At 43.4% G+C, this 22,602-nt stretch overlaps 1 protein-coding gene across 1 annotated transcript in view; it reads right to left on the bottom strand.

Moving 5' to 3' along the window:
- The window catches only part of LOC124544719 (uncharacterized protein CG3556-like), a 113,926-nt gene that overhangs the window by 77,928 nt on the left and 13,396 nt on the right, over window positions 1-22,602 (bottom strand). Inside the window, exon 3 of the mRNA XM_047123364.1 lies at window positions 17,242-17,385. Coding sequence (XP_046979320.1) covers window positions 17,242-17,385 — 144 coding nt within the window. The remainder of the gene's footprint in view (window positions 1-17,241; window positions 17,386-22,602) is intronic.

The raw sequence follows: 22,602 nt of genomic DNA, 5'->3' as shown, positions 1-22,602 counted from the left end.
GTCCTTATCGATCTTGCTCCGTCACCGCCATCAGCTGTCATCATGGTGCCTACGATCTGGATATGATCTCAATTATAGATCAAAACCGGCTGCCTTCCAAAGTACACATCTGTTGCGATGAAGACTGTTTTACTAAATTTTTAACATATTTAACATCGATAATTGATCATTGTCAATTGGAAGAACGCTTTCTAAAATTTTAAATTGAAAGAATTGATGCACAATAATACAGAAAGCACCTGAAAGAAATACGCAGTGACATGAACAGAAATGATACTTTTATTAAAAGAGAGTAATTAAAATAAAGCCACCGCGATTCGTGACGGTCCCTTGGACATTAAAGAAAGCGGGATAGGGTTCTTAAGAGGGTGTGTGTTGACCATGGATGTCAATGTACGCTCTGCGACTTGCTCCCACGCTGACCACAAGGTTGGTTATGGCCCTTGTAGTATGGCGTTCAGTTTCTCCACCAGAATGGTTGGCAACTGCTGGACGGTCGTTGGTGCAAGTGGACGTGCTGAAAAAAGTCTCCACAACATCTCACATCTGTTCGATGGGATTTAAGTCGGAGAACTGGCAGACCAGTCCATTCGCCAAACATCCTCTCGTTCCAGGAGTTGCTCCACCTGTGGTGTCCGATGTGGTCATCCATAAAAATGGAGTCAGAACCGCGCACATTCCTGAAAAGACGCAGCTGTGGAATTAGTACAGTGTCACAATAGCGTTGGCCGATGAGTATCCCGTGTTGAAAGATTTGGAAGTCATTACGCCCATGCAACATTACGCCTATCCACCAAAACGCCTGGACCCCGAAACGACCAATTACCAACAATTCTGGTCGTACCACCTTATGGCAGAGTTGGGAACACGTAATGCAATCAGGAACAAAGTCGAACATGATCGAACTGGCCTGCCTGTTCTCCTGACTTAAATTCCATCAAGAGCCTGTGAGATGTGTTGCATACACGTATTGCAATACGTCCATATGCACCGACCACCATCTAGCAGTTGCCCAACGGCGCTGGTGGAGGAAAGGAACGCCCTACCACAAGAACTCCTTACCAATGTTATGATCAGCATATGAGCATGTTTCAGGGCGTGCACTGCCATATGTGGTGATCATCATCCTAGTAACGTTGATGTGCCGCCTCTTATTGCGTCCAGGGGCCCATCACGAATTGTGGTGGCTTCAATGTAATTATTGTCCTTGAATATGGCGCTTATGCTCCTCTCACTTCGAATTTCTTTAAGTTACCTTCTGTACTATACTGTACTAGTCCTTCCCATGTATGGTACAAGTGTCATCGAGCTATGTTATTTTGCAGTGACACATCAAGCAAAATTTCCTTTCGTCCACTTCTTTTGCGCCCCACTGTACATAGAGAGGAGGAATTCCACCTACAAGGCTGAAAGAGCACTGTGGGTGAATTCTGTACTAATGGTTCGAGGTGTAATATGCATTTACGATGTATTCATAATGTTTTAATGTGCACGCAAAAAAAAAAAAAAAAAAAAAAAAAATCACATACATGTTTCCAGCCTGCACCGCAGTAGCGCAGTGCGCTGCTTGAGGATGCCAAACAAATTGGTACATCCAATCTCCACTTTATCTGTTAATACTGTGACTTTTTTTTCGAGGTGATAACTATAACTTTATCCCACGGATTCTCGCGTACACCATCATTGCTATACCACGCAAACATTGGCGTTACACTCGTCTGGTATGTGACGTTCCCCGGGGGCCGAACCTCACAATAACCCTGGGTTTGGTGTGGGGTAGCGATGGGGTGAGTGAACAGCTGTAGTCTGTTGTGGGGTTGTGTACCACTGGGGGCTACGGTGGGGACGAAGACTCTCCGTCGTTTGCTGGTCCCCCATTCAATACAATACAATACCAACGCATCCGAGTCCTGTTTGGGGCTACTTAAAACCCTCCTGGCACACTGAATTTATAATCAGTCATTTTTCGACTGATCGTTCCTCCATGAGGACAACGTGCATTCAAACCAATGATGCTAGCGAATTGTTTGCAATCGGCGGCTACACATAGCTTTCTAATTTTTTTGTCTTGGACACATTTTCGCAGATTTAAATAAAAGTAGATCGCGTCTCTCGGTTCTGAGATTGGTTTTTCCTGAGGTTTCCCTTAGTTTACAAAGCAAATCGTGCGCCATGCCGATCTGCGCAAATCGCAAAACCCGCAATTTTTGAATGATGAGACGAGGACGATGTATCCAATCTGTGTCTGTAGACGCACTTGAAAATCGGCCATGCCTGAAACTATTAGTGCTGAATAAAGTGTACTCTAAGTGAACAACGCACCACGAAGAAATTATCCAAATGGGATGGAAATCTGTAGGTGTGATGTACTTGTACAGACAAACAAATGGTTAATTTCATAAAAATTGGGCGATTTATTGAAGAGAAACAGCTTCACAAATTGAGCAAGTCAGTGAGGCGTTGGTCCACCTCTGGCCCTTATGCAAGTTGTTATTCGGCTTGGCATTGGCAGAGCTGTTGAACGTCCTCCTGAGGTATGTAGAGACCAATTCTGTCTAACTGGTGCGTTACACTGTCAAAATCCCGAGCTAATTGGAGGGCCCTGCCCATAATGTTCCAAACGTTCTGAACTCGGGAGGGATCCGGCGACCTACCTGGCCGAAGTAGGGTTTGGAAAGTACGAAGATGAGCAGTATAAACTCTCGCCGTGTGCGAGCGGGCATTATCTTGCTGAAATGTAAGCCCAGGACGGCTTGCCATGAAAGGCAACAGATCGGGGCGTAGAATATCGTCGACGTACCGCTGAGCTGTGAGGGTGCCGCGTATGACAATCAAAGGGTATCGATACGAAAAGAAGTGACACCCCAGACCTTCACTCTTGGCTGTCGGGCCAATGGCGGACGACAGTGGGGTTGGTATCCCACCGCTGTCTGGGGCGTCCGCAGACACGTCTTCGGTCTGAAATCTTATTGACTTGAGTAGAATTAACTTAAGTGATGAGTCTCGCCTGGAATTAAGCCCAGCTGCAGCGCAAATGTGTCTGGAGACGCCCTAGACAGTGGGGGGAAACCAACCCGACAGTAACCGTCAATACAGCACAGCCCGACGACCAGGAGGTTGCGCCCCCCTCCCTTTTTTTTTTTTTTTTTTTAACAGGAGAACCCCATTGATTCTCATCCGCGACACCCCTACAGCACAGCGGTACGTCGACAAAATCCTATGCGCCGTTTTGTCGACCTCATGGCAAGCCATCCTGGGCTTACAAGAAACGAGACGGCGAGAGTTTCTACTTGTTGTGTTCATGCATAGCAAACCCCACCTCGGTCACCAAGGTCACCGGATTGTATCGCTGAGGAAGACATCCAACAACTCTATCAATAACACGTTTCTTGTAGCGGCCATTTTCGCAGCTGCTGTATACAAATTGCAGTTGTTTTCAAAGAAAACGCCTTTTTTGCTTGATGCACATCGAAATTTTCATTTTTATATATACACCCAGGCCCGTTTCGCCTTTCTTACACGGCGTATTCAGTGGGTGGGGTGCAATGTAGACTAGCCTCCCCGTGGTGCACCCTAGGCAACGTGATTTTTTTATCACGGCTAAATAGTCTACAAATCTGGCTGCTGGACCTGTGAGGATTTCCCAGCTTTACAGAATCAGCACAGGCATGAACGCGAATACCCGAAACAACGGTTCTTCTCAGAACCCGTTGACTAAGGACATTGGAGACGTCCTTAAAATCCTACAACTCAACGTAGAATGAATGAGTAGAGCTAAATCTGACTACCTAATTAAAGTCCTGGACAACCATTCAGTGGATGCTGTCTTGCTCCAGGAAACACATTGCGCCGACGAAAAGCAGTTGAAAAATAGATGCAAACTTCCAGGCTATTCCCTTGCTGCAGCAACTTACCGCGCTAACTATGGCACTGCCACCTACTTTAAAAACAACACTGACCAGGTCCACGGTATAAAAACACACACTGACCCAAGCGCCTACGTCATAAGAACAAAAATTGCTGATATTGAAGTCATCAACCTCTACAAACCCCCAACTCAGTCACTGAATGACTCTGCTATTTCCAACATACAACATCCTACAGTGATAATGGGCGATTTCAACAGCCACAGTACCTAGTGGGGATATAACAACACCAATGAGGATGGGGAGGGAGTAATGAAATGGGCGGACATAGAAGACGTCTTCTTGATCCATGATCTAAAGGATAAAGGGACTTTCCACTCGGCTAGATGGAAAAGAGACTACAACCCCGATCTGTGCTTTGTTTCCAGAGACGCCAAAAAGCTACCATTACGCTGTAATAAACAGATCTTGCCTGATTTTCCTCGTAGCCAACACAGGCCCATCCTGCTACATGTCGGTATACAGATTCCAATAGTGAGATCTACACCTAAACCTCGATGGAATTTTGGCAAAGCCAACTGGGAAGCCTTTACCGCCGAAATGGATCACAACATCCAATGGATCCCACCCGCATCGAAGAACTACAACCGCTTTGTGGGATTAATCCTAGCCATTGGCAAAAAACACATTCCCAGAGGCTACAGGAAAACTTATATTCCCGGCTGGAGCCAAGAATGCATAGACCTATATAATGCATATTCGCAAAACAACGATCCTGAAATTGCGGACGAGCTTCTCCAATGCCTGGACTCTGCAAGACGAGAAAAGTGGCACACTCTCACGAAAAATATGGACTTCAAGCACTCCAGCAAGAAAGCCTGGTGCCTTCTTAAAAACCTAGGTGAAAGCTCCATTAAACCCTGTATGGGTGGCAACATACACCCCAAAGAGGTAGCAAACAGAATAGTTAACCTTACGAGAAAAACACCACGCAGCAACAAGGATAAGACTATGAAAGTAAAGAAAGAACTGAGAACCAAGCTCCGACAATCCACACCCGACAATAATTTCTCAAAAACCTTTACCATCCTAGAGATCACAGAAGCACTGAAAGAAATGAAAATGGGTAAAGCGGCTGGTTTAGATGAGGTCTACCCCGAGTTCTTACGGCACCTAGGACCTCGAGCTCTACTGTGGCTAACTCAGTTTTACAATGACATCCAACGATCGGAAACACTACCACCACTATTTAAACAAACCAAGATCGTCGCCATTCTTAAGCCTGGCAAAGATGGAAAGCTCCCAGAGGACTATAGACCTATAGCTCTTCTAAGTGTATGCTACAAACTATTGGAGAGACTTATTCTCAACAGAATAAAACCCATTGCTGAGAATTTCATTCCTATTGAACAAGCCGGATTTAGACCCGGTCGGAGCTGCTGTGATAAAGTATTATCTCTTACCACACATATTGAGAGTGGATTTCAAAGGAAGAAAAAGACAGTCGCCGTGTTCATAGATCTATCGTCAGCATATGACACAGTGTGGAGGGAGGCAATGATTCTTAAACTCCAACGCATTATTCCTTGCAAGAAAACGGCTACCCTAATCAACAATATGCTTTCAAATAGATTTTTTGAAGTACACCTAAATGGAGAGATAAGCAAGAAATATAGGTTAAATGATGGCCTGCCCCAAGGATCCGTGCTAGCTCCATTACCTTTTAATATATATACATCAGACCTACCAGAGACATCTTTTAAGAAGTTTATCTATGCAGACGATATTGCTCTCACATATCATCAAGACTTCCACAATTCCGAAAGAATCATTGAGGAAGACCTTATCAAAATGGATGAATATTTCGAAACATGGAGGCTCAGACCTAATACTTCTAAAACCCAAGTCTCCTGTTTCCACCTCAACAACAGACAGGCAAACTACGCACCCCAAGTAGAGTTCAGAGCCAGCTGCTTAACTACAATCCCCTCCCAAAGTATCTGGGAATTACATTGGACCGATCTCTGACGTACAAGGAGCACTTATACAAATGCGCAGCAAAAATCAAAACCAGAAATAATGTCCTACACAATCTCACTGGAAGTAGCTGGGGAGCAAGCGCCACAGTTCTCAGGACATCTGCTCTTGCACTTGTATATTCGGTGGCTGAATACTGCGCTCCGGTCTGGCTAAACAGCACTCATACAGCAACGGTGGACACCCAGCTAAACGACACCATGAGGCTCATCTCAGGCACTATTAAACCGACGCCACACCAATGGCTCCCGGTACTGGCTAACATAGCCCCACTTCATCTAAGACAAAGATCTGCACTGAAAAGGGAATGGCAAAAGTGCGCTAACAACCGTGACCTACCATTACACGAAGACTGCAAGAATTCCAGCCACAGGCTCAAGTCCCGTAAGCCATCTTGGAAATTAGGGCAACAGCTGATCGAGGACAATTATGATATCGACGAAGCCTGGCGTCGGGAATGGGATATGTTTAACCCTGATCACCTTAACTTAGTCTCGGACCCAACCGTACGGCCCGAGGGCTTCGGTCTTCCCAGAAAATCTTGGACAACTTTAAATCGTATCCGAACAGGCTATGGTAGATGTAATTACTGGAAGCACAAATGGGGACAGACTGACTCACCCAACTGCGACTGTGGGAATCCAGAAACTCTACATTATATCGCAATGGACTGCCCTACGAGGAGATTCCCTGGCACAATGCAGGAGCTGCACCTCCTGGAGGGAGACGCTTCTGGCTGGCTGAGGGACTTGGACATACAACCATGAGTCTGGTCTACTCTTCTAATTCTGAAAAACCTATTACTAGATACTATTACTATAATTTCTATGTATTTTTGTGTATTTTGTGTTTTACTTCCTTATTTAGATCTAATAATTGTTTGTTGCCTGTAACATTGACCGTTCATTGTTTTTATACGTTGTTTGTGTTACTACTTACTTACTGCTGTATTCTATTAGCCATACGAAATATATCTTCAGTGGGTGTCCTGAAATATAACATGATTTGTCCATTTTTACACATAGGTTATGGTTTCACATCTAGATTATTGATTAAAAAACAGTTCCTTAATGTTTTTTTATGAAATGAAGGGGTACTTATTGGGTCAGATACATGGATGACATCCTTTGTTTAATAGATGAACCTCAGGCAAAAATTGACCAGTTGCATACATATAAACACAATACACAGAAAGATAAGATTCACAATGGAAAAAGAACAGAACAACTAAATAAACTTTTTAGATATAACCATTAAACAATCAGCACTCAGATACATGCTTCGTAGACTCAACACAGTACCACTCAGCACAGAAAATTACCAGAAAGAACTAGACATCATCACACAAATAGCAAACAAACAATGGGTACAATAGGGATCTAGTCACCAAATTAAACAAAAGTTATGACAGTTACAGTGGTATGTAACGTATACAGTGAACTGAAAGTGAACTGTAAGAGAAAAAGCAGTTTGCTTAGATGCAATGAATTAGAAGTTACCTGTAAGTACCTTTCCATTTCATAAAAAAAAAACGTTAAGGAACTGTTTTTAAATCTATAACCTAGATGTGAAACCATAACCTATGTGTAAAAATGGACGAATCATGTAATATTTCAGGACACCCACTGAAGATGCCTTGTAAAAAAGACGAAACGTGTCTGGGTTCATAAATAAAAATAAAAATTTGGATGTGCAGCATGTAAAAAGTGCATTTTCTTTGAAAACAACTGCAACTCTATCAATCAATGCCATGACGAATAACAGTCTGCATAAGGGCCAGATTTGGACCGATACGTTATTGGCTTGCTCAATTTGTCAAGTTATTTTTCTTGAATTAAATGGTCCAATTTTTCTGAATCTGTTATCGTCTGTTCGTCTGTACATGTACATCTAGCGATTTCAGTTGCAATCTTATAACTTATTAGTGGTGCGCAGTTGTTATTTGCGTGAGCGAGTATTTTAAAATACAGCCCGGTGGAATGATGTCTTTACTCGAATACAGAAATTTATGGAGTCAAATGGCTCCTACTTTCAAGGCGACCACCACTAACAGAACATCTTTTGGTTTGTGCACAAGTACTGAGTTGTTCTCAGCTTCAAAATGATATCGAAAGCGCGATGTAAACCCTTTTGCTTATGTAGGTAAGCAACTTCCTGCTTCGCGTGCCACCAGCGGGCACGTTCCGTTCCTATCGCACCGATTTAACTGCGATGCGAGTGACCTCACACTCAGTCGTTTACGACTGGTAGCTGCAGGATGGCGTTCCAAGGACAAGTGGTGTCAGTTATATGGGACATTCCTGTTATATGCATTAGGCAAGACCGAATATCATTCTTTTATATCAACATACATGCTCGAGAACCGTGACGCCCATATTTGATAAAAGACGGCCCTGGAACTTGGTCTGTACTTCTTACTGCAGAATTCAGGAACAAAGTGAGACAACTGAGCTGTGGCCATCGGCGCTCGATGGCCATATTTGGTGAGCGCTTTGTGTGTAGACTGTGTGAACACTTGTTTAAATCTATCTGCTGTGCTGCACTGTTTCTTACGTTGTTTGTTTTAAGTTTGAGCTAAACCCGGCTTCATTCACGGAATTTACCGGTTCCAATTTGGCTAACTTACATTGCTATAGGTTTCTGTCTGTTTACATCGCAGTGATTCCTATCTACCTGTTTGAGACTGTTTTGTAATTTATTACTTGTGCGCGACTTCTGTTATTTATTTTACTGCTTGCTGCTTTAGCTATAGCTTTGTGTGCGTTATTGTTCGAAGTGTATTTATACATTCTGCTGCGGCTAGGCCTTGCCCCTACCTGGCAACAACCAACGTTACACTCGAAAGAAGCGGTCACATAACTCTTAGGGGTCAGCCTTCCCGCAGACAGACGCAAGTGGATCATGATCTGCCCGGCCACCAAGCAGCATACTCCGATAGAGTTCGCTGACCCCACGGACCTTTCATTCCCCGTGGGCCATATGACAAAGTAATGCCTGCGGTATCTTGGCGCCCGGGCTGTATTTAGGTGTTGCAGCCATGATGAGGATTTCTCTCTGATTGGGCTTCCTGGCCCAATTGCCGAATGCAATCGCATTCCTTCTATCAGAAACTTACTTTGGAGCCGCAGCAATAACGACGCCGTGTTTCCAGTGACTGATCAGTTAGTAAAATTGTAAGATTTCTTGTCTTTGTTTCTACCCTGGACCTGAATTTTATTCCTCATACTGGAGCTGTGAACCGAGTCTACCCTTCTAGGACTTCAACTCGTACCGAGTCTAAATACATCAACATTTTAACCTCGTACTGTCCCGTGGGAACTTGAAATCTGGCCAACTGGGTGCTATGTATTCACTAATTAGTGATATGTTCTAGCTTTGACTCTTTTTGTTGCTTAAGGCCTTCAGATGATACCGATGCTTATTCGTTCATCCAAGAAGTAACTGTTGCGTTCAGGCCTTCGGCCTCCCTATGAATATTGCTGTCATTTGATTACTCAAGAAAAGATTTCCTTCCCTTACGATTTATTTCGTTTTCAAGCAGAAAGTGATTTTCTAAAATAATTAATTCTTACAGTGTATTTAACATAAGTCGGAGAAGGATTCTCTCTCATTATTTAAAACAAATCTACGTTAATATTTCTTATCCGCCAAAGCAGGCAGACAACACATTCTTTTACAGAAATAGATTGAATCATTCGCATCCAACTTAGAGATCAAGTAATATTTCTCTTATGCTTATATTTCACCTCATTTTATAATTACCCATCGGTTGTTTTGATTTTCCTTCGGAATATGTGTTTCTGTCTGTTTTTGTTCGGCCTGAATCTGTACGGCGCTGCCTTAAATTTATTTGCGGCAAAAGCTCTGCGTAATGTTACGATATTAAACCACAAATGAAAATTTCTCAATTCGCCAATATTAAATCCTTTTGCTTGTTTTTTTTTAGCTTTCATTTGGAATTTTTATATTTCACGTGTTTAAAAGAAAAAGGAACACAAATTTTTACAACTTGTTGAATATAGTATTGTCCGGATGACGTGCAAATTTTTGTGTGTCATGCAACATTTCCGCTCCAGATACTCGCTTGCTGATATGCAGCACAAATCATTTCTTTTGAGTTAGGTACCTGACATATTTCGAAGTGGGGCGCTTTAACACTTCTGCAGTAGACTGCTTGTCTTCTACCACTCACTCGATGGGTTTCAAGTAAATCTGGCTTAGTGTGAGGGGGAGTCCAGGGTGAACTGTTCGTTAGTGATGCGACTAATATCGTTTGTTCTGTTTTAAAGTGACATACAAGAGTTATAGAATATCTCCAATAGTGTGTTGTAATGTACTGCATATATTCAAACATATTGCAAAATTTATGGTATTGGGGGTAAATCCATATTTTTTTTAAATATATGTGCTACAATGCATGAAAAGCTTTTTTTCATGTGTTGAGTCTCGTAACTGCTTTGACTAGTGTATTAACATCCAGTCCCAGCGCAGAAGAACAGACTCAACCCAAAATCCATTGACATAATTTCAGTGGTAGTTTAGGGATGTTTTCGGGGTATTTGATATAAGGGATCCGTGTTGTCTGTTGGTTCATTACAGAGTAATAATTCCATTATGATTTATTCGGTTTGTCAACCCTTTCCCCTTGGTTCTATGAGAATGGCGGAAAGAATGAAGGGAAGAGTGTAGGAGGCAGTAATATTCAATCCCCAAAACGTACAACACAATACACGGTCAAAACTTTACAGCCCAGAGTCATTACGCCACTCTTACATTGGAATCAGTGATACCCACCCTAGGTGCATATCGAAGAACTCTTCTCAATAAACGTATCCACACTACTGCGTACGACTGATAACGTACAACTAACACTGCCAGAAAAAAAACAAACATTCCGAACAGTACTCAATACAGTGTTGAGGGTTCAAATGGCTCTGAGCGCTATGGAACTTAACATCTGAAGTCGTCAGCAGTGTTGAGGGGGAATAGTAGAAAGTTGCCATTACTGTCGTCAACAGCAAGTGCCGTTTGTGTATGGAATATGGTTATTTTCGAGCAAGGCACACATCACATAATGTCGACATTTGGACAATTGTGCAGATATTTTTAGAGCAATACAGGTCCAAAATTCAATGGAGGAGAGAAATCAGAAGAAATGCAGTTATTCTGTGACAGGTTACCGGAGACAACTGGTTTCTTACATCAAAATACGATACATGAACGAGAGCTGTTCGGAAAGTGCGAACGATCTATCACAAAATGGAAACCACTGTGCAAATCCGATGAAGCTTTGCACAGATGTGTTAGGCCGTAGATACCGTCACGTCGCTCTTCTCAGTTCTGAGCGCACAGTGAGGGCGTAAAGATGTCTAGAAAATGGTATCTCCCGTGAAGTATGGGTCCTGCTGAGAGATTTCGCCTGATTTCCTGCAGCCCCACCTAAAGTAACTGTCACGCATTTTCTTCTTCATGACAGTCCTTAGCCGCACCCTGCAGATGTTATGAGGACGCTCCTGCAGCATTTTCGGTGGGAATGTGTTTCATTAGTCCCTCTGATTTTCTTCTCTGCTTAAAGGAACGTCTGGCAATGAAGACAACATTTTGACGCAGACGTCAAGCTGCAGTCCAGCGTAGAAAATTGTCGGAAACCACAGGAGGTCAACTTCTTTGACGAGGGTATTGATAAGTTGGTACAACACTACGACAGATATATAAGCCGGAGCGGTGACTATATGTGCCTGGAAGATGTAGCTAACTGTTGCAAATTAAACAGTGTGGCACGTCATGAGGATCCTCGGCATCGACACTCAATAATTCAGCTCTGGGACTGATTTGCCCTGCTGCGAAGTATTGCTGCCCAGCGTGGATAAATAATACCTTCACAAGATTTATTGACACAAAACTCAACCATGTTACGCGTCTTATAGTAGCTGTAATCAGACCTACACCAACTTAACGACTACCGATACTTAGCCACATACCACCTCCATCTCTGCGGTGGGAAAGTGCATTCGCGTGGGAGTACAAAAAATACATGTAAAGCCTCATCTTCTTGTTCACGCTGACCAACAGTAAAAGAAAGCTTCGCTCTCACCACCCACGTCTGGAAACTGCAGGGATGTTAGTTGACAACGGCTTTAATCTTCATAACTGCTGGTAGTTCTTACTACGACAAAACAGTTTAAGATGCCGTACATATCGACCAAGCAATCTGGCTTTGAGTTGCCACGCAAGATTTGGTCGATTTTTAACCGAATAGGAACCAACGCTGGCAGTTGTACTGGTTCTCCACACAACTGGAAGAAAATAACTTCTCCAGGTTGAGACTGTGGCGCTGGAAACAGACTGTTCGCCATGTAGTTCAAGAATGCTTTGTGGGATCTTTCCTTGTCGATCCAACAGAGCTCCTGCTGATGACGAAGGAATCAATACACTACACTCGTGGCCTGAATATTACTTTGTATTTTGAGATAACTGTAAATAGTAATTTTCAGTGAAATAGCCATTCGCTAACCTATACAAATAAAACGTTTGTTCAAAATAATGTATCTCTGAAAGTTCCTCACCGATCGCTTTGAAATTTTGGCCGACGTTGCGTTCCAATACGCGCCTGTTTCTATTTACTTACTGGAGCGCCATATGGTATATATATATACACCATGTATCATTCCCGTCGGTGTGTAAATGCAAATATGTATTTGAATGAAACGTTATGTCAAAATTTCAAAGGGTTCGATGAAAAACATTCGGAGGTCTAAGATAATAAATAAACAAATATTAGATTTTTGGCAACAATATATTATATACTTATTTATATACCATATGGGGCTCCAGTAGGCATGTAAAAAGACGCGCGTTATGGAATTGAAGGAGATTTAAGAATTTGAACAAACGAACATTTATTTGTATATAGAAAATAAATGTAAATGCTCATTTGTTCAATATTGTAAATATGGAAAAGTTTTTCACTGATTGCTTTTAAATTTTGACACAACGTTACATTTAGAATATGTAAAAGTCTCTATATAAGTATTTTTGATATATGTAATATATGAATAAATATTTAATATGTAAAGGGAAGTCGTTATTACCAAAGACATCGAAAGGCTCTTGACCGGTTTACTTCAAGTTTTTACACAGTACCCTATTAAACATTAGGAAGAACACAGGCTATGTATTTTTAATAGAGCTCTGCATTTCGATGAAAACAACCGCTTGAGAATTTCCCATTTCGTGCCGCTGCTCGACGGCTGGGAAAGGCCCACGCTGCGATACGGCTGTGGCCGTCTAATGCACGATGTGGTCTGTTGTCCTCCACCTCTCGGTTATCGGTTGGACTGTCGAGCACTGCCGGGCGCTCGAGCGTACTCACAATCTCGGCCGGTGACAGTACAACCACCGCGCGCTATACAGTGCCGAATCGCATTAGAAACCGTGTGTAAACGCAGTTGACGACCTGGCTTTGAGCATCGCAGACAGCGTTATGGATAACCCAAGTATAGGTCGTAAACGTTCCATTCATGAAACGAAGAGAAGTATTATGGAGAGAATTAGGAGCGGCTCATTAGTCCTGAAGAAGAAAGACATGTCGGAAGAGGAAGCGAAAAGTGAAGTTTGGAAATCGCTGGCACTTGTAGTAGATCCTGTCACGCAGGCTTCTGCTGGTTTCGTGCAATGTACCACATGCGATACCATACTTTCGTACCAGTCAAGCACAACAGATATGATTCGTCACTGCAAAAGTAAATGCGGAGCAGAAGTCCACTGGTCACTTGCAGTACCAAGTAGCATAAAGAAAGTTGTTGATAGGTTGGTCGATATGAGTGGAATAGATTTGCTACCGTTAAATACTTGTAGTAAGATTGGCTTCAAGAATTATTCGCAGGAGCTCATCAATGCTGGCGCCACTTACGGCAAAGTCAGTATAGAAGATGTTCTTACGCACCCTACCACTGTATCGCGGCATATTAAAGAAAAGACAGACAAAATACGGGTGACAATGGTGCCCAAGCTAATATGTGCCTTAAAGAACAAAATGTGCGCTTTAGACGCTGATCTGTGGTCTGATAACTACAAGAAGAGAAATTTTTTGACTGTGACGTCGCATTATGTGAATGATGAGTGGCAGCTAGAAGCGCTTGTTTTGATAACAACCGAGTTTCCGGACGTACCTAAGACATAAGAGAACATACTGCACGAAATCGAAGAGTGGATGCTTGCGTTAGGAATTAACAAGACTGATCTTACGAAATGTTACTTTGTCACCGACCAAGGAGCTAACATGAAGAAGGCACTTGAATCTTACGACTGTTTGCCTTGCTTTGATCACTGCTTGATGACTGCCCTTCGTCACACATTTCAAGAGACGTTTTTATAAGACGAAGCCCCTGAAATCCTGTCGTGTCTACCATCAGTAAGAGTTATAGTAGGCTATTTGAAGAGATCGGGTCACTCGGAGCGTCTGTGGCACTCTGTGAAGCAAGGAGCTGTAACTCGGTGGAACAGTATACTGTTAATGCTCAATTCCGTCATAAGTCAAATCGACGATATTCGAGATCTACTAGAATCCCGGGGGCAATCGACACTCTCAGAAACCTTCCAAGAAGGGTGCGTACGAGACGTTGTCGCTTTTCTAACCCCCTTTAAAGAAGCGAGTTTGGATTTGGTAACTGCAAAGATAACAACGCTGGAACGTGTGCTGCCGTGGTACAAGTCTGTTACATCATTGTGAACCAATAGACAGTGACAACGAGGTAAGAACACTTTCTATAGGTTACGATCCTTTACACAACTGTTGAATTATCAGAGTGCAGTTATGAATATGGGGTTCCCTTTTCAGCTCATGGCGAAAATAAAAAGGAAAGCAGCATACTTCATCACAGAGATGTGCAAAATTGAGGCTATCCATTACGTTGCCACGGTTCTATGGCCATCACGGCGTCATTTGAAGAAACTCACAGCAGACGAAAAGCAAGCCGCGTATGCTGAAGTTCGACGATTGTACTCGGAACTGCCCGTAAATGGTAAGGTTCATTCACTGAAACCAATTAGTAAACGAATGTTTGTTTGTCTAATCTGCCATCTTTCGTTAGCTCAACATTTATTACGTCTACAATGCGATATTTGGGAAAGGTTTCGCAGCTTAAACATTCCACAATGCCTTTTGATGTAATTTGTGCGATATATATATAAAATGTCACCGAAAATATAGTCGTTTAGTAACCAGTAATTCTAACTTCGGTGTATACAAATTTGAAGGTGACAGGAATATCTTACGGATGTTTTCATTCATGTTTAGAGTCCACTCAAGGAAACAGTGACCAAGTTCTTCCCATGAAAAAGTCCAGGATGGACTGGAGTTCGGATGAGGACGACGAAGATGGACACACAGTTACTACCAATGAACTCGATAGGTACCTTTCGCTCTCCAAATCCGACTGTAGCTGTGCCGAAGGACAAATTTTGCAGTGGTGGAAAACGCACGCGGGGTTATTTCCAAGGCTGTCGGTAGTAGCCAGAAGAGTTCTCAGTATTCCTGCCACTACTGCTGCCAGCGAGAGAAATTTTAGCCAGGACGGTCACATGCTGTCCAGCAAAAGATCGTGCCTGGAATCAAACAAGGTGGATGATCTCTTATTGATCCACCACAATTACGTAAGTATTCACAACATACCACGTAATCACAAGGAAGGAAACATTCCACAAACTCTATAAATGTATGATTCCACTTTCATTGACTTCACAGGAAGTAGTTCAAACCTCCAGCTGTAGTAATAGCTCCAGGAACACAAATGACGCCTGTGTAGCAGGGAGGCCCAATGACGAAAAACGAATTGTATAGTCATGATTCATTTGTAACGTTATTTACAGGTCATAATTTGTTCAGAAATTAACGTTTGTGCAACAAAATTTCGTGAGTGTTACTTTTAACTCCGTCATTCCTTCCCGATCCTGCATTCAATATTAGTACAACGTATACGTGGCCGAGTTTGGAGATAGGGTACACATAGTCCATGATTAAACTACTGTGTTCCCGTTCGTCTACCGAACGGAACAAAATACTAAATACAGACATTACAGTTTTTAACGTCACAGTTACTGGAATATATGATAACCTCAAAGGCGAAAGTCCAGTAGTCTGCAACATATTAACAAACATCAAATGTAACATATACAGGTGTATTATTTAGGTCATAGAACTGATAGTAAACAACGAAAGACATTTGTAAAAGAAATAAGTGAGTGGTTAATGTGAAGCGGTGGCCTCTGATCTCAAGGAGTGTGACGAAGCGCCGCTCGCTGGCACTGAGTCCATCGGTTACTGGCGCACTCGGCCGAGCGTTTGGCGCACTCGGCCGAGCGCTGGCGATCGGCTGCCCACAGCCGCCGGAAGAGGACGCTCGGCCGCATACTCCCGAGAGCCAGAGGGGCGAGTGGGACTCGCCGGTAAAAATCGGAGATAATGCAGACCTCTAATTTTTAATACGTATAATATATATAAAATATGTAATAATGAAACATTATCAGCAAACAGGAATGTTGTATTAAGGCTTATCGGCTTATAATTACTACCAAAGACTCTGAATTTGCAGTAACAGTATACAAGGCTCGAGGTCAAAGAGAGGAGGAAAAGGGAGACGGAAAGAGGGGTGGGAGGAAATGGACACAGAAAGAGGAAAGGAGAAGATGGCCAGAGAGAGGTGGCACGAGGAATGGGAGGGGGGGGGGGAGGGGGCAAGAGGAGGTGTCGGACGGAGAGAGAGGGGGGGGGGGGGGAAGGAGGAGAGCATGGACAGAGAGAGACGGAGGAAGAGAGGGGCGGACTGGAGGGATGAGATTGCGACGTATATCTAGTTCTCTCAGCACGAGTTCTCCTCATACATATTTCTCTTTTCTTTCTTTTCTTTTTAATCAGACTGAGCCACAGCTACGTGTCGCTGGAAAGAACTAGCAAATAAATCAAATGTGAAGGCTACGTACAATCATTTAAATAAATAGCACTTTTAGTTTGAAGCAGGACAAGTACAGATCGGGTAAAATAAAATTGCCTAGGAAAATATTTTGTGCACCTGAAGATAGGCAATCCAACTTGCGTCACCTGCGCCAATAGCAGATTATGTAAATGGGGTTGCCTGTCTTAAGGGACATGGAACATTTTCGTGGCCCGTTTCATCTTGCACACTCTGTATTATGATTGAGAGAATAGTTTTTTGGCAGTGATACGCTATGCTGTGCATATCTGTATAATTTGCTACAGTACGTTTCTATCTGAAGTGTTTGTAATCACAGACTACTTGCGCTCGCCGCCTGGCCTGCTAGGCTGCACTGCGCCGCTTACCCGTGTCGTGTGCGGCGACGCTGTCGACGACGTCGCTGAGGCGGCGGATCTGTCGGCGGCGCACGTTGTGGCCCGCGCTGCAGACGGCCAGCGAGCTGAGCGCGTAGTCCGCCTCCAGGCCCGCCTCGTGGTTATGCAGCATGTCTGCCGCAACACACACACACTTGCATCACCACTACCATTCCTCGTACTGACTCCTGTGTTACGCTGATTCCTTTTCTGGTCTTGAACTACCATAACGTGCCCGACGAATAGTTATGCTACAAGAGTAGAAGTTGAGAATACCTCTTCAGTTGTAAAGCTCTTATCATTTATCACGTTGATAACTTTGTGCTGCGACCCCGAACGCCGCTATGGACGAGTCCTGGACGCGGCCTGCCGCCGAGGAGCACAGAGCAGAGTACTGCGTCCTGTACTCGTCCCTAGCTGCCCTCGGGGTGGCAGCACAAAGTTATCAACATGGTGATGGACGTGTAAGAACCTGAAACGGGTCGTGATTTAAGCATTGGTAGATAAAAAGAACCTTACAGATGTAATGGTTCTTTATTTACGTTACCATTACGGCACTCCAACCCCAGTTCTCGATACCAGTAATATCGTACTACTTTTCTGCGAAGTAACAGACATATTTTTGTGACAATATTCACATTTGGTTTTATTAATGTATAGGTACTCCGATGTATCGATATATTACAATGATATGGTTCTTGTGTGTATTCATATCTGTGAGACTGTCATAATCTTTGACTTACTTGTAACCGTTTTGGCGCGAATGCGCACAGAGCAGTCTTTGTTTCACTTTGCAGAAGTTAATTTGTTATTTCGCTTTGTAAAATAAGTCAAGTCTTGTGTTTGGTTAAAGTGGAAAGTAAATATATGAAGATTGATACAAAACTGTTTTCTTGATGATGTGACAATTAAGAAGAAGTATATGAGAATTTACAAGAAGTTCAATAAAAATGTGGATCGTGAACACCAAGTCAAAAATTGTTTCTACCATACCATTGTTCTGATCTGCGATTGTTTGATCATTAAGAATTTCCTGAAAAACGCATTTGTTTAGGTCTTCTAATATTGCTAAAACGCAGATCTGGACCTTCTAGCAGTCAAAGTGGAATCACCCTAGAATCAACAAGATGAGCCCTAAAAACTTCGAAGAAATCTACGTGGGAATCCATTAAAGAAAAGTGCCAAAATTAATGACTTTTTTTTTTACAGAGACTTCATTATTTCCATTCTGACCATACCATCCACAGTCAATAACTCTGTTATTGCCCGATAAAGCGAACATATGCTTCGTGAGCAACATTATTAATCTGATTTCTAAGCAACTTTGCAAGTGTTAGACAGATGAACCGGTATTTCGCCCTCTACTATAATGATCAATTGCGGATGTTCCTCCAGCAGAATTTTTCTACATCTACATCTACATTTATACTCTGCAAGCCACCCAACGGTGTGTGGCGGAGGGCACTTTACGTGCCACTGTCATTACCTCCCATTCCTGTTCCAGTCGCGTTTGGTTCGCGGGAAGAACGACTGTCTGAAAGCCTCCGTGCGCGCTCTAATCTCTCTGATTTTACATTCTTGATCTCCTCGGGAGGTATAAGTAGGGGGAAGCAATATATTCGATACCTCATCCAGAAACGCACCCTCTCGAAACCTGGCGAGCAAGCTACACCACAATGCAGAGCGCCTCTCTTGCAGAGTCTGCCACTTGAGTTTGTTAAACATCTCCGTAACGCTATCACGGTTACCAAATAACCCTGTGACGAAACGCGCCGCTCTTCTTTGGATCTTCTCTATCTCCTCCGTCAACCCGATCTGGTACGGATCCCACACTCATGAGCAATACTCAAGTATGGGTCGAACGAGTGTTTTGTAAGCCACCTCCTTTGTTGATGGACTACATTTTCTAAGGACTCTCCCAATGAATCTCAACCTGGTACCCGCCTTACCAACAATTAATTTTATATGATTATTCCACTTCAAATCGTTCCGCACGCATACTCCCAGATATTTTACAGAAGTAACTGCTACCAGTGTTTGTTCCGCTATCATATAATCATACAAGAAAGGATCCTTCTTTCTATGTATTCGCAATACATTACATTTGTCTATGTTGAGGGTCAGTTGCCACTCCCTGCACCAAGTGCCTATCCGCTGCAGATCTTCCTGCATTTCACTACAATTTTCTAATGCTGCAACTTCTCTGTATACTACAGCATCATCCGCGAAAAGCCGCATGGAACTTCCGACACTATCTACTAGGTCATTTATATATATTGTGAAAAGCAATGGTCCCATAACACTCCCCTGTGGCACGCCAGAGGTTACTTTAACGTCTGTAGACGTCTCTCCATTGATAACAACATGCTGTGTTCTGTTTGCTAAAAACTCTTCAATCCAGCCACACAGCTGGTCTGATATTCCGTAGGCTCTTACTTTGTTTATCAGGCGACAGTGCGGAACTGTATCGAACGCCTTCCGGAAGTCAAGAAAAATAGCATCTACCTGGGAGCCTGTATCTAATATTTTCTGGGTCTCATGAACAAATAAAGCGGGTTGGGTCTCACACGATCGCTGTTTCCGGAATCCATGTTGATTCCTACATAGTAGATTCTGGGTTTCCAGAAGTGACATGATACGCGAGCAAAAAACATGTTCTAAAATTCTACAACAGATCGACGTCAGAGATATAGGTCTATAGTTTTGCGCATCTGCTCGACGACCCTTCTTGAAGACTGGGACTACCTGTGCTCTTCTCCAATCATTTGGAACCTTCCGTTCCTCTAGAGACTTGCGGTACACGGCTGGTAGAAGGGGGGCAACTTCTTTCGCGTAATCTGTGTAGAATCGAATTGGTATCCCGTCAGGTCCAATGGACTTTCCTCTGTTGAGTGATTCCAGTTGCTTTTCTATTCCTTGGACACTTATTTAGATGTCAGCCATTTTTTCGTTTGTGCGAGGATTTAGAGAAGGAACTGCAGTGCGGTCTTCCTCTGTGAAACAGCTTTGGAAAAAGGTGTTTAGTATTTCAGCTTTACGCGTGTCATCCTCTGTTTCAATGCCATCATCATCCCGGAGTGTCTGGATATGCTGTTTCGAGCCACTTACTGATTTAACGTAAGACCAGAACTTCCTAGGATTTTCTGTCAAGTCGGTACATAGAATTTTACTTTCGAATTCACTGAACGCTTCACGCATAGCCCTCCTTACGTTAACTTTGACATTGTTTAGCTTCTGTTTGTCTGAGAGGTTTTGGCTGCGTTTATGCTTGCAGTGAAGCTCTCTTTGCTTTCGCAGTAATTTCCTAACTTTGCTGTTGTACCACGGTGGGTTTTTCCCGTCCCTCACAGTTTTACTCGGCACGTACCTGTCTAAAACGCATTTTACGATTGCCTTGAACTTTTTCCATAAACACTCAACATTGTCAGTGTCAGAACAGAAATTTTCGTTTTGGTCTGTTTGGTAGTCTGAAATCTGCCTTCTATTACTCTTACTAAACAGATAAACCTTCCTCCCTTTTTTTATATTCCTATAAACTTCCATATTCAGGGATGCTGCAACGGCCTTATGATCACTGATTCCCTGTTCTGCACATACAGAGTCGAAAAGTTCGGGTCTGTTTGTTATCAGTAGGTCCAAGATGTTATCTCCACGAGTCGGTTCTCTGTTTAATTGCTCGAGGTAATTTCCGGATAGTGCACTCAGTATAATGTCACTCGATGCTCTGTCCCTACCACCCGTCCTAAACATCTGAGTGTCCCAGTCTATATCTGGTAAATTGAAATCTCCACCTAAGACTGTAACATGCTGAGAAAATTTATGTGAAATGTATTCCAAATTTTCTCTCAGTTGTTCTGCCACTAATGCTGCTGAGAAGGGAGGTCGGTAAAAGGAGCCAATTATTAACCTACCTCGGTTGTTGAGTGTAACCTCCACCCATAATAATTCACAGGAACTAGCCACTTCTACTTCACTACAGGATAAACTACTACTAACAGCGACGAACACTCCACCACCGGTTGCATGCAACCTATACTTTCTAAACACCGTCTGTACCTTTGTAAAAATTTCGGCAGAATTTATCTCTGGCTTCAGCCAGCTTTCTGTACCTATAACGATTTCAGCTTCGGTGCTTTCTATCAGCGCTTGAAGTTCCGGTACTTTACCAACGCAGCTTCGACAGTTTACAATTACAATACCGATTGCTGCTTGGTCCCCACATGTCCTGACTTTGCCCCGCACCCGTTGAGGCTGTTGCCCTTTCTGTACTTGCCCAAGGGCATCTAACCTAAAAAACCGCCCAGCCCACGCCAAACAACCCCTGCTACCCGTGTAGCCGCTTGTTGCGTGTAGTGGACTTCTGACCTATCCAGCGGAACCCGAAACCCCACCACCCTATGGCGCAAGTCGAGGAATCTGCAGCCCACACGGTCGCAGTACCGTCTCAGCCTCTGATTCAGACCCTCCACTCGGCTCTGTACCAAAGGTCTGCAGTCAGTCCTGTCGACGATGCTGCAGATGGTGAGCTCTGCTTTCATCCCGCTAGCGAGACTGGCAGTCTTCACCAAATCAGATAGCCGCCGGAAGCCAGAGAGGATTTCCTCTGATCCATAGAGACTCACATCATTGGTGCCAACATGAGCGACCACCTGCAGATGGGTGCATCCTGTACCCTTCATGGCATCCGGAAGGACCCTTTCCACATCTGGAATGACTCCCCCCGGTATGCACACGGAGTGTACATTGGTTTTCTTCCTCTCTCTTGTTCATGCTAGTTGAACTAATGTTTTGCGAAGGAAGGAAGATGGAAGAAGTGAAGCCACTTACTGACGCAAGATCCTGTAGAGGATTGTGCGGATTCGTAATAAATTATAGTGACGAAGTGAAGTACCCAGAAAGGCGGGAGGAAATGGGATGAAAGTTCAGAGAAGAGAGGGTATTCGATGTTATTTCAGTAATTACAAAATCGAGTAAAATTAACAAAGAACTTCGCAGTATGAGTCCACTTGCCGATATGACGCTGCACACATTGATCTCGATCCATGCTCTGATTTGGTTGGAGAGGGCCTCAAACTCATTGTAACTGGTCCTCTATATTCTGGACACTAGCATTGCGACGAAGTTCACGACCGAGCGAGTCCCACAGATGTTATATCGGGGGCAGATATGTGGAATTTGATGGCCACGGGAGTGTCTCAAAATCACGCAGACAGGTCATAGAAACAAGTGAAATGTGCCAATGAGGGAGAGGTGTCACCTTTCCAGTGTTTCGGAAAAGCACAACGGTGTTAATTCTCCCGTCATGGTTGGGGAAGCCATCGGGTATTACTTCAGGTCTTGGAAATGTGATTC

Source organism: Schistocerca americana, chromosome 8 (genome assembly GCF_021461395.2).
Source record: "Schistocerca americana isolate TAMUIC-IGC-003095 chromosome 8, iqSchAmer2.1, whole genome shotgun sequence".
In the NCBI taxonomy this organism is placed as follows: Eukaryota; Metazoa; Arthropoda; class Insecta; order Orthoptera; family Acrididae; genus Schistocerca; species Schistocerca americana.
Note: the sequence above shows the minus strand (reverse complement) of the source record. Positions and strands in the feature narration are given on the sequence as shown.